This window comes from Ambystoma mexicanum, chromosome 9 (assembly GCF_040938575.1).
Source record: "Ambystoma mexicanum isolate Mex_15411 chromosome 9, UKY_AmexF1_1, whole genome shotgun sequence".
Classification (NCBI taxonomy): Eukaryota; Metazoa; Chordata; class Amphibia; order Caudata; family Ambystomatidae; genus Ambystoma; species Ambystoma mexicanum.
The window spans coordinates 782046669-782060239 of record NC_090931.1 but is presented as its reverse complement, the minus strand read 5'-3'; the positions used below and the strand labels follow the sequence as shown (position 1 = coordinate 782060239).

General features: G+C 47.0%; 1 protein-coding gene across 9 annotated transcripts in view; it reads left to right on the top strand.

Annotated features, from left to right (window-relative positions):
- The window catches only part of HECW2 (HECT, C2 and WW domain containing E3 ubiquitin protein ligase 2), a 1520428-nt gene that overhangs the window by 1185523 nt on the left and 321334 nt on the right, over positions 1–13571 (top strand). For all 9 annotated transcript variants that reach the window (XM_069615717.1, XM_069615714.1, XM_069615715.1 and 6 more), the window contains one exon: positions 11539–12936. In XM_069615717.1, the coding sequence (XP_069471818.1) occupies positions 11539–12936 (1398 nt within the window). The remainder of the gene's footprint in view (positions 1–11538; positions 12937–13571) is intronic.

Sequence of the window (13571 nt, the reverse complement as noted above, 5' to 3'; positions counted from 1 at the left end):
CCCCTTCCTGGTGCGTATGCACTTCTGTTGTTAAACACAGGAGTCATTGAAAATTCTAAGTACAAGTGTAAGCTGGTTGCCTTCTATGGCCATGTTCATCCTCGCAAACACAATTGGGGGGGGGGGGCGTGGGGTGGTTAAGGGTCTGGGGCCTGCTTGGCGTGGCATGTCCTTTGTTTTGTATTTTTATTGCTCATCGGAAAACTTGTTGGTGCTCTGAACACAACTGCTAGGCATTGTATTCAGAATACACACATGTGCCCCAGTGCCCCAGTGAGAGACCATTCAACCAGGTAGGTTGCCTGAGTGCTAATAGCAGCCTCATAAGACTTTGACAGTAGTTTTCAGCATTTAACAAGGGAATATTTTCATTGGTAATGACATCAATAGGCTTTTCTTATGATGCTTATCATAAGATGCCGGCACTTTAGAGGCATCATAGCACAACATGAGTGTCTTTAAGGCTGAATTATAGCAGCCTTATTTGTATTTGCTTATTTATATAGCGCAACAAACCTTTAGGTATCTGGGTGCATTTTTTGCACCCAGATATCTTATAATAATTTGCATTTATATAGTGCTACGAACCCTCAGGAATCTGAGCGCTGCTTATTGTTACCCACAGTGTGTGGTGCTCATTTATCGACCTCGGAAGGACGAAAGGCTGAGTTTGGCTCTGCCAGGATTTGAACCTGCGTTGGCTGGCTCTGCACGGAGGTCAAAGCGAGTGCTCCCCTCGCTGTGCTATCTTTCCATAGAGGAGCATAGCTACAAACAAGCCCAGTAGAATACATCTATTAGGTGGAGATGTGCCGGCAGAGTATACATATCTTTTATAAAATTCCTCAGAATCTAGAACTGAGACAGGGAAGCACTTTAGTTGAAAACAACTTTGACTGCTAAAAGGATTTGAGATTGGCCATCTTCCCCTGAAAATAAAATATGGCTACATTAAATCTGAGCCCAACCTTAGGAATGTGCCTTCAGAATATAGCTGGTGATCCGATTAAATGTGCATTTGAAACAACAGGAATAATGGAAGATTGGCTCACCAATTTGCCATTTCTCTGAGGAGATTTCCAGAGGGCTCTGGCGGGAAAGAGGGCTGCCTGGAAAAGAATACGCTAGGGAAAATCTAAGTTATGAAAGAGGGCCATGAAATGGAACTCCAGACGAGGAAGTATTTGGTGCCAAAATAGCCACAGATATTATCTCGCAGAAAAGGTGGATGCATAGGCAATTAGAGGATATTCAGAATGCACAGGATATTTCTCTTCAACTACTATTACAAATGAGGGAAAGGGTAACGCAAGATTTTGGACATTTTATGTTTGATCATAAGAAGAAGAAAAAGAACACAAGATGAGACGGCATTAGTACAATCATCAGTGGAAATGTTCTCTTCTGGTGATTAGTGAATGAGGAGAAAAAAAGACCAATGAAGACACAGCACAGCATCATTATCTAAATTAGAAAAGGAGACACATTTAAGGCAAAGGACTAAGATGTAGGGTTCGGGCTTGTAGCTAGCCGGGCTCACTAATGGACGCTGTTCCACAGAGCTCCAGCGCAAGCTCTACGGTAGGTGCCGTTTGCTGCAGCAGCTGCGCTTGAGCGTTCAAAGGTACACAGTAGCATGCACCTCCTCCTCCCCACTCTGCAAGATGGCTCTCTTAGCCTGCCATCTTGCGCTGTGTGTCTGTACTGAGTGATCAAGAGGAGGGGTTGCTAATGGCACAACCTTACAGGGACGCGGTCCTTGTGGGATCTACTGATGGCAGACAGTGTCTGTGGAGCAGTGGGAAGATTCCAGCTGTATGCGTGACTTTCTTAGGCAACCCTGCTTGGGCCGCCACTGAATGGCTGCATGAAGTGAGGGCCCAGAAGCCTTTTAAACTGTTCATATTACTGATATAACTGAAGAGAACTTCCCCTACTCGCTCCGCTATGGCTTGATTCCCTTTGGAAGGTTTGTGGCCTGGAGGAATGTGATAATATGATAGTGTTCTCAACGCCATAGATTATTGAAAAGGGATGCTAAACACCAGGCAAAGAAAGAGAGGTTATTGACCCAAAATCCAGGTCTAGAGATAGGGATTCAAAAGCGAATTGTCTGATCAAGCCCATGAACCTCTACATTTCCTCAGGGAATTTTACAGATTCTGGAGGCATTAAGAGATTTACAAAACAGAATACACCTCTAGTATTGGCAATAAAGTTACATATATGGAGGCCACACTGGAGGCAATGCATTCCTGGACTGAAGCATTTAAGGCTCAAATTTCGCTGGTCCCAACTAAAGTTGAAAGCCTTGATACCAGAGTGACAAATATTGCAGAAATGCACCCTGAGCATCAGACAATCCAAGAATTTACAGTTGCTTCTGTAGTTGATTTAACGCCACAAGTGAAAAGATTGGGGAATGCTTCTCGGCGGCTAATTTGAGAATCCTTGGCCTTTCGCCACTCCGGGAAGGGGAGTATCTTTCTCAGCTAGTGCAGTCATTAAGGGAGTATCTTTCTCAGCTAGTGCAGTCATTAAGGGAGTATCTTTCTCAGCTAGTGCAGTCTTTAAGGGAGTATCTTCCTCAGCTAGTGCAGTCATTAAGGGAGTATCTTTCTCAGCTAGTGCAGTCTTTAAGGTTGTATACAAATTGTTTGTTTTACAACTGTTTGAATGACAATTGACCTTTTCACAATTGACCGAATTGTGAAGGTCAATGGTACCATATATGTTAGGGGAAACGCCAAACCCCCCAACACCCATATATTTATATATATATTTCTGAGGCTTGTGGAATCTGCTTAGATCACATGCTGTGCATAGGCCGACATCTAGTGGAAGCTGCGGAGTATTACAGTTTGTTTTTCGAAAGTCGAAAATGGGCGTCGACACAGGCGTGCCAGTAATACTATCCCTAGTGTGACGTCCACTGTACCCAAGATCCCTCACGCGTGTAGGATCCTCAGATTGTTTTTTTCCGCCATACTGGTCGGAAGCATCTTGCGGAGTTCCCTGGCCTTAGCCATACTTTTGCTGTTATTATAATTTTAATTCTTATTCATTCCCTTCCCCACCCCAACGTCGACCCTCAACCTCGACGACGGCTGGAGAAGTCATCGACCGTCGACTGCTGCACGACGGATCTGGGCCTCGGTAGGCCGCTGGCCTCGGCCCGGGCCTAGTAGGCCGCTGGCCTCGGCCCTTACAAGTAGGGAGAGTGGGGGGTGGTACATACTCTTCACTCTTGATATATAGTTACATTTATATATATTCCTACACTTAGCAGCCCGCTGCCTTAAGGTGCGTATGGAGGGTACCCCTTTTCAATTCTGCCCCAAGTGCAATCGCAAATACCCTTGGGTCGACAGGCACGCCACGTGCAATCTCTGCTTGCCGAGGGATCACCCCGAAGCGAACTGCAGAGCGTGTAGTAGGTTTAAACCTAAGACACTTAAGGACCGTTCGACAAAGCGTTGGGCCCACCACGCCAGGCAGGAGGCCATGGCAGCGGAGGGCGCCTTCAGCGATGGCAGCGACGCCGTACTTTCGGACGGCGAGGGCATTACGGCGTCGAAAGACAGCCGACGAGCGCAGGTCCCCGACCTCGGAAGGTCGTCCGGCAGGGCGGCTATGGGGAAGACCCCCGGCGACGCAAGCGCTACACACCTAACACACACTAAACACACTAAGACCAACCGGACCTCGACGACGTCGACTTCCCGGAAAGAGGCACAAAAAGAACGGTCCGACTCGGTGTCCTCTGGGCGCTCTCGATCGAGATCGCCTCACGACGCAAGGCAATCATCCACTCTTGCCAAGAGTGCCTCGCTACACACACTAACGGAAGTTCGATCGTCGGGAGACGAAGACGACTTCCACCCCCAGGCCGCGCTCCAAGATACCGAGACCGCGGTTAACATCAGTGAGGCCCCACGCCCGAAGCACACAGATACCTCTCCAGACCCTCGACGCCAGGCGTCGAAAGTCTCTGGGGCCCCCAAGGGACAGGGAAAACATTTTTCCACGCACGGAGAAGGGGGGAAACAGCGGAAAGCACAGCCTTCCACCCCTGTAAAGCCTAAGCAGACAAGCAAACACAAGTCTACCCTTGAAAATAAATCACCTGCTAAAGTAATACCCTGTTCCAGGGAATGGTCCAGTGAGGACATAGACAGGGTTATGTCTAGGATGTCTTCCTTGGCTGATTTTTATGATAAGAACCCAGAACACTTTCTTTCATATAACCCTCAAGGGGCCACACCCTCAGGCTCCTCCGATCCTATCCCGCTAAGTAAAGAGCCCCGGGTCGAAAGACCTGAACCCTTCAAGGTTCAGCCTTACTCCACTCCATATTCTACTCCACTCCCCAGTTATCAGGGACAAGTTTTCCCTGAAGAGGACCAGGAGTTTGCATTTATGGAAGAACAAACCGGGACAGATTACTATGCAGAGGATGAGGACCTGGAGGAGGGAGAAGATGAGCAGGAAATTTACAGAGTAGATTCCCCAGTACAAAGCGAAGCCCCAGTTACTGACTCTCCAGTTGATAACCAGCCCCTCCTTAACGAGGTTCTCGCTCGAGCAGCGGAACACTTCCACATCGACACCCACGGTGTACAGGAGGAAAGGGACTTCGCGGAGGAGTTTGTAGGAGAGAGAAGACCGGTCGCTCAGACCATCCCTATCCTCAAATCCATCCAACGAAAAATAGATCCTTCCCTGGTGAATCCTAACCTCACCAGAGCTGTCAACCCCAGAATTGAAAAGATTTTCCGGGCAGCCCAGTCTGACCCTCTGTATATAAAGGGACATCTTAAACCAGATTCCCTAGTGGTGACCAACACTAGAAAGAGGGCTGGCACGCCCTTATCTTCATCAGAAGCTCCTCCCGACAAGGAGAGCAAAAAACTTTACGGGTTTGGCAGAAAGGTAGCCTCAACGTCCGCCTACCAAGCAAGGATTGCGAATTCCACCACCCTGTTGGCTAGTTACAATTGCCATCAATGGGAAGAAGTCGCGGCGCTCATTGCCTCTGCTCCAGAACCGCTAAATGGCCAGCTGGCTCGGATCTCGGCAGAGGGGAGAGCCGTGTCTGGTTGCATTTTAAAAGCAACTTTCGACGCCGCTGACAACGCAGGGAGATTGATAGCAGAAGGTACTGTTATCAAGAGACATGCGTGGTTACGGCAGTCGGGATTCAAGACAGAAACCCAGGCTTCTTTAATAGACAAGCCAGTGGAACCCGACCTATTGTTTGGGAAAGCGGTCGAAGACGCACTTAAAAATGCCAAAGATGAATATGAGACTCTCAAATCCCTTGGCCAGCTTACCAACAAACCCCCTAACCAGAGGGGGAACAATAATTTTCGTCGCCCACGCGGCCAAAATTCACAAAGAGGCAACTATGCCCAGGGACAAGGTACACAATGGAATAACAACCAGCAGTCTACCCAGAGTTACGGCAGGGGTAACAAGAGAGGTCGTGGAAGAGGCAGAGGCAGCCCCAACAAGGGCGGGGGCACGCCTCCACCAAAACAGTGACGCTCAGTTCAGGGTCCCTTGCCACGCAACCCCAGTAGGGGGACGCATTTCCACCTTCACCCAGGCTTGGGAAGGGATCACCTCAGACAGATGGGTGCTGTCAACAGTATCCGCAGGATATTGTATAGAACTACTGCAGCGTCCCCGGAATCATCCTCCACGACAAAGAGTGCACTCCCTAGAACATCAAAGGATCCTTCTCGAGGAGATCGCCATTCTGCTAGAAAAGGACGCGATAGAACTCGTCCCAGGACACCAGGTAAACAAGGGTATCTATTCAACTTACTTCCTTGTGCCAAAGAAAGATTTGACAATGCGCCCAGTATTGGACTTACGGCCTGCCAACAAATATGTCAAGCCCCAAAAATTCCGTATGACCACGCTACAAGAGGTAATCCCCCTCCTAAAAAAGGGGGATTACATGGCAACCTTGGATATGAAAGATGCTTATTTTCATATTTCCATGCTCCCAGCGCACAAAAAGTACTTGCGCTTCAAGGTGGACAGTCGCCACTACCAATTCAAGGTACTGCCCTTCGGGATAGCTTCAGCACCAAGGGTATTCACCAAGGTACTGGCGGTGGCGGCTGCACACCTACGCAGGGAAGCAATCCCGGTGTACCCTTATCTGGACGACTGGCTCATAACGGGGGAAACCCCAGGAATTTGCAGGTCAAACATTCAGAGGACTATCGACCTCCTCCACGAATTAGGCTTCTCCATCAACGAGAAAAAGTCAAGTCTGGTGCCAAGCACCTCAAAACAGTTTCTAGGAGCTATCCTAGATACTCAGAAAGGATTGACCTTCCCTTCGGAAGAGAGAATTCGGAATATACTTCTGCAAATTCCGCATTATCAGTCAGGTCAACAGATAACAGTACGCAAAGCTATGCGGTTACTGGGCATGATGGCGTCATGCATTTACCTGGTCCCCCACGCGCGTCTGCGCATGCGTCCCATGCAGGAATGGTTGGCGAAACAGTGGTCTCAGGCAAGTGGTCATTGGGACGATCTAGTGGTCGTTTCGCCAACACTCGTACAGAGCCTACACTGGTGGACAAGAGAGAATCTCGCAAAGGGGAAACCCTTTTACGATCCCGAAGTACAAGCCGTGGTGACTACAGATGCATGCCTGACTGGGTGGGGAGCTCACCATCTCCACCACACAGCTCAGGGTCTCTGGTCTCACTCAGTAGCCAAGAACCACATCAATCTGCTAGAGCTTCTGGCAGTATTCCGAGCGCTAAGGGCGTTCGAGCCCCATCTACTGAACTTGTCGGTGCAGATCAGGACGGACAGCACGACAGCCATGTTCTATCTGAACAAGCAAGGGGGGACTCGTTCGCCAAATCTGTCCAAGCTTGCCCAGAAAATATGGATATGGGCACTCAGACGGAACATCTTCCTGTCATCGCAACATGTTCCAGGGGAGCTCAATTCCCTAGCGGATGCTCTAAGCAGAAACTCCCTCCCGGAAGAACACGAATGGGTCCTTCACAGAGACGTAGTAGAAGATCTCTTCTCTCAGTGGGGTTTCCCCACTATAGACCTATTCGCCACAAGCGAAAACAAACAATGCCCAGGATTTGCATCCAGGTTCCCCCAGCCGGACTCCCAAGGGAATGCCCTGTGGATGAACTGGTCAGGGATGTTTGCGTACGCTTTTCCACCAACTCCTCTCATCAGGAAGGTGGTGTACAAGATGAACAAGGAATCTATGACGCTCATCCTAGTTGCTCCCATGTGGGCGAGACAACCATGGTTTCCACACCTACGCAGGATGGCGGTGTGCGAACCCATCAGACTCCCAGCCTGGTACAACCTACTGTCCCAGCAACAGGGTCAAACAGTGCATCAGGAACCCAACTCTATGAACCTAGCAGCATGGCTCCTGAAGTCATAGAGTTTGGACATCTCAAATTACCACAGAGGTGTATGGACATTCTAAAGGAGTCCAGGAAACCAAATACAAGGCACTGTTACTTTGATAAGTGGAAAAGATTCGTTATCTGGTGCCAGAATAAACAAATCAACCCGGTTGATTGCACTCCTTCCAACGTTGTGACATACATGCTCCACCTGCTGGATGCAGGGTTGGTTTTTAACTCGCTGAAAGTACACCTGGCAGCCCTCTCGGCTTACACCACATCCCATAACAAGGTCTCGTGGTGGAAAGTACCAGTGGTTAAAGCCTTCATGGAAGGAGTAAAGAGACTTCACCCTCCTATTTCGAACCCACCGCCAGGATGGGACCTCAACGTGGTGCTAGCTAAGCTCATGGGACCCCCATTCGAACCCATGCATAAAAGTAGTCTCAAACACCTGACTTATAAAACGGCCTTCTTAGTAGCCATTACCTCCATAAGAAGGGTCAGTGAAATTCAGGCTCTGTCAGTGCAGGATCCTTTCTTTACTATCCACAAGGACAAACTGGTTTTACGCACACACCCTAGGTTCTCACCTAAATTCATATCCAAGTTCCATGTAAACCAGTCCATCGAGCTTCCGGCTTTCTTCCAGAACCCGCAAAGCTCGGCTGAGGTGAAACTACACACCCTAGATGTGCGTAGGGCGGTCCTATACTATGTAAATAAAACCAGACCGCTAAGGAAAACAGATCAACTGTTTGTCTCCGTAGCTACAGGCAGAGAGGGGGATCGCGTCTCTAAGGGCGCTATCTCGAAGTGGATTATCAACTGTATACAGCTGTGTTACTCTCTTTCTGACAAGACTCTGCCTTTTACGCCAAGGGCCCACTCTACTAGAGGCATTGGTGCCACTCTGGCTTTCATTGCAAATGTTCCCCTCGACACCATTTGCAAAGCGGCTACTTGGAGCTCTATTCACACTTTTACTCAGCATTACTGCATTGACACTCATTCCAAGACAGATACACAAGTGGGACAAGCGGTTCTAAGACACCTGTTTGCTCATGACCCTTCTCACATCCCACCTCCTTCTTCTGGTACTGCTCGCTAATCTATGCACAGCATGTGATCTAAGCAGATTCCACAAGCCTCAGAAGGGATACATTACTCACCGTAATCGTATTTCTGATGCTTGTATCTGCTTAGATTCACATGCGACCCACCCTTCCTCCCCTCCGAGAGAAGGCGCATGATTGCTTGTAGTCTTACCTTTTCTGTCTATCTGCTTGGATTATCTGTACTCACGCTACTCCTCATGCTTCCTCATGTCAGAAAAAATACAATCTGAGGATCCTACACGCGTGAGGGATCTTGGGTACAGTGGACGTCACACTAGGGATAGTATTACTGGCACGCCTGTGTCGACGCCCATTTTCGACTTTCGAAAAACAAACTGTAATACTCCGCAGCTTCCACTAGATGTCGGCCTATGCACAGCATGTGAATCTAAGCAGATACAAGCATCAGAAATACGATTACGGTGAGTAATGTATCCCATATATATTCGGTCAATTGTGAAAAGGTCAATTGTGACCCTTTAAATTCGGTCAATTGTTCATTTGAACAATTGTAAACGAACAATTTGGGTAATACCGTCATTAAGGGAGTATCTTTCTCAGCTAGTGCAGTCATTAAGGGAGTATCTTTCTCAGCTAGTGCAGTCATTTCTGGGCACGAACATTTAATCTGAGTCTATCCTTCCTCAAATGTACATACAGGAGACTCCTCATTAGCTGCCCGAGGCCAGAGGGACAACCTTCAGGAGAAGACACTGTTATCCTGGAGTTAGGACAGCCCACATAAAGGGAATCTCTCCTCTAGCTGGCAACAGAAAATTAAGAGGTTGAATTTCGGGGAAAGCTTATTTCCCTGTTCCTGGGCCTTTGTAAGGGTACCCGGCACAGATGGCAAGAGCTGGAGGACATTAACAAGGACCTGATTAAAAAGGTGTTGATGCGTCCCTGTGGTATTCTTGATGGCTGAGAGGGTGTCTTGGAGGGGCAAAATAAATGTATTTTCATAAAAGGAGGCATATCACTCCTTTATGGGCGGGTTAGAGACCTTATGATAATTACCCTAGATGCTGAGTGCACGGGGCACTTATTCATATAATTGTTCTGGGATCCCAGGATGGTGAGGCCATGTCCGGTTGCCTTAAGGAGAAATGGGGGTGTTGTGTACAGCTTGATATACCCTTTCCTTAGCCTATATTATGGGGATTCTCCTTCCAGATCTCCTTTCTTCCCTTCTTCCTGTGGATAGACACAAGGATGGTAGGTTTTGGAGGGTGCAGCTTTTGGTTTTACACTGACGTGTTTATATATGTGCTATTATTTGTTTAGATATTACCTGGGGAATAACAGAAAATATTACAGTTTTGTATACATTTGTGGTTGCTCTTATATGGTGTTGTCGCACCACAAAATTAAATAAAGAAAATGTCATTGTAGGACTAAAACCATCTAGAGCTGCTGGACAAGATGGTCTTTTTACAATGTGGTTGATGGGAGGGATGGTCATGCCCAACTCATGGAAGGAAATCCATCTTATTCCTCTATTTACAGAAGTTGAGATACTTATATGATTATTGAAAACCCCAGGGAAGATATTGGCAAATGTTTTATTAACGGGTTAAGGAAACGGGTTGGGGTGAGGGAGATGAAATTGTGCCACAGTCACATACAGGCTTTAGACCAGGGATTTCAAGATTAGTTAATGGTTTAGTCCTGTTGTTGTCATCCAAACACAGAAATGAGGAGTCAAAGTCCTCTGTACTGTGCAATTGTAGGTTGTAGTGTATCATTTGATACAGCATCCAGACACTGAGAATGTATGCATTTACCACAACGGGGGATTGATCAGGATTTATACAAATTATAATGATTCGATATAAAGAAACAACAGCTGAAGTCAGATCACCACAAAAAAGAGACTTTATCTGACAAACTGAAATAAAATGTTTTTTAAAGGCAGGCCGGCTTTTATCCCCAATGTTTTTTTTTCCTTTGTATCTGGCTAATTTCCTTGAGTTGTTGTATATGGCTCATGCGTTTCACCCTGAATTTGGATACTCAAATGACATCGCTTTAATGGCTCAGACTAATGCTGGGACATAGAAACTGTTAAATAGATTAGTATTATTGGCTATGTCTAAAAACAGATACCATTTACTCCTTAACACACGTGACCACCTCTTGTGGGAGGTTAGCATGATGGAATGGAATCTCTTCTCAAGGCATGCATTCTTATAGCCGACCATCAGAAGACCTTGTTTGACACTTTGTATACAAGCTGCCATGGCTCACAATTGCTTAACGAGTGCACATTTTTGGAAAGGGATTGGGATTAAGTTGAAGGAAAAAGTTCAATGATGTGTATTGCTTGCAACAATCCATGGAATTTGTAAAGCAACACTATAGTAGAAGATTGTATGCATTTATATATTGAATTCATAATGTTATTGGAGTAGGTAGACTTTAAGGTACCCTAAACCAATATTTCGAGATAAATATTTATCTTGAAAGCCCAAGAGGACAACACTATTGATGAGAATTGTATGTGCACTACCAACATGGATTGTAATATGTGCGGGTACATGGCAGTAGTTCCGTAGCCTTTTTCCAGCAGCGAGCCCAGGTGTTTACTATCGTCTGGCAGATGGTTTCATTTCTCCAGCACACAAATGTGGATGTAGGACCTAGCAGAAAGCATAGAGTTAGACCCTGTTAAAAGCTAGGAGAATGTAGTGTGCTATACGCACTGACCTAATATAAGGCACATACTATTATAGTAGTAACTCTTCAAATATTTAGTCGCTTCTCCACCTCTAGATGATATGACTCTGCTCCTTAATTGCGTTATGACCACTGTTTAAAGGAATATCATACATATTGTATTCTATGTCATAGGATATGTGTACATTGAATAGTTCGATTATTTCCAATAGCACCTGAAATGTTGCTGCCAGTCCTGCAACATTATATGGGTAGACTCTGCTTTAGAGATTGTACATTGCACTATCAAGTATGGATGTGCTCACACGTGTTCTTTTTTTCCCACCATGCAGATGCATCTCCAGACACGGTTGGCAATCTTCTTGCAGCGAACAACATAAATGGAGACCCCGGGAGTCCATCCGATGATGAGGATATGCCAACAGGCCATCTTGAATCACCCCAACTTTGCTCAAATGGCCCAATCATTGAAATGTCAACCGACAATGGCACCCCAAAGCATACTGCAAGGTTGGGCAGTACTGTGGAATCGGAACAAGATGAGCCAGAGCCGGCTGCCAGTACTTCAAGGTTATCGCCGATAAGAGGGCGCCAAGACTCTTTAAATGACTACTTGGATGCAATTGAAAGCAGTGGTCATTCGAAAGCATGCGTAGTAACCTCAAGTGATCGGTCGCTTGGTGCATCGCCAAAGCTGCGGAGTAGTTTTCCCACCGATACGAGACTTAACGCCATGCTCCACATTGATTCTGATGAGGAGGACCATGAGTTCCGACAAGACCTGCCCTTTCAGTCTCCATTGACGGAAGAGAGTGGTCTTAGAATGCTCAATGGTGGCATGCTGGGGGTTGAAGAGGGCAGGGTAGCACATTCTCCACACTTAAAAAAACAAGGCAAGGTATGTTCGGCAAATGGAGAAGAAATTGAGTTAGAAATATCTTTGCATCTCTTCAGTATGCCTATGTGTGCACCCCAGGGCCTTCAAAATAGCGTGCCATCTTTGGAGTTGGTTGGGGAGGAAGTGGAGGGTAACAAAGAGTCTCTGCCCATTGAGGAGCAGGGTAGCACGGAACTGCCTTGCTGCGAGGAGACAGAACATGTACATACGGTAGCGGCCAATGAGGTGGTTGAAGCATCCAACATTGAAATCAGGCCAGGGACAAGTGAAGGGGAATCAATGGACCATGGATCCGAGCCTTCCCAGGTATCTTCTGAAAATGGCCACAGCGACCCAGCGCGCACGGAAAGTGTCAGTGACACTAGCACTAAACCCGAAGGAGAAAGCGACATGGAAGGGGCAGACAGCTCTTGCAATGGGAGTGTGACCACACGGGTTTCTTCGGTCGATACGCGCTTTTCTTCTTTTGAAAGTTCGCGGTTTTCAGAGACTCCTGCCTTTTCCTCTCAGGAAGAGGAAGATGGAGCCTGCGGGGCCGACATGGGCAACCTCATCAGCCTGGGCATTGCAGAAGTACAGTATTCTATGGGTACTCCAGGTTCTCTGCCTGCGGTGAACGTGGTTAGTCGAAACGAGGAGGGGCAGATGGCCGAGGCCGCTGCCTTTCCGGAAGGAGATGAGGCAGAAGAAATCTGGCAACGGAGGAATCTGCAGGCTGCAGCCGCTGCAGCGGCAGTGATGAGTCAGCTTCAGGAAGGAGAAACTGCAGCTCCTCTTGCATCCACTGGAGAAACAAACCAAGCAACATCCGAGACGGAAGGAACAAGTGCAGGTAAGGACTACAGGGCTTTACAATCTGGGGGGTCACGATAATTGTAAAATGTGAAGACATCCAAGTTAAATAAACCTCAGTTATGCCCTGCACCAAAGTACGTGGAGATCTGGCCAGATTTAGCACTGTGTTGTATAAAGAAAAAGTAGAAAGCACTCTTAATCACCAGAAAAGTAACTGATTGTTACAAAATGTAGGGGACATTACATTGATATTTCACAGGAGCACAGCCCTTAAAAATAACTGTCCTATTGTAAAAGTACTGAGCACCCTAAAGAACATATTTCATAGCACCATTATTAAAGCACATACAGCCTCATTACGACTTTGGTGGCATTACTGTTACCACCACTTGGTCCGGCTATATTACCACTAGCGGTAATACCACCGATTTGGCTGTTTTTGGGTGGTAAGACAGAGGAATAACTGCCGCAATTCTGCTGCAGGTATTTCCTCTGCCTTTCCTCCAAACCTGTAGTTGGGCGCTGTGGTAATGCAGCAGTAATGCTGTGACAACTCCATTACCATTGCATTACCACTGTTTTTTTTACCACACTGCCAAACTCGTATTGAGGCCTGTAGTCCTGGCGCTTTCAGTCATCATGGTCTACCTTTGCCAATCTTAATGGTGTGCT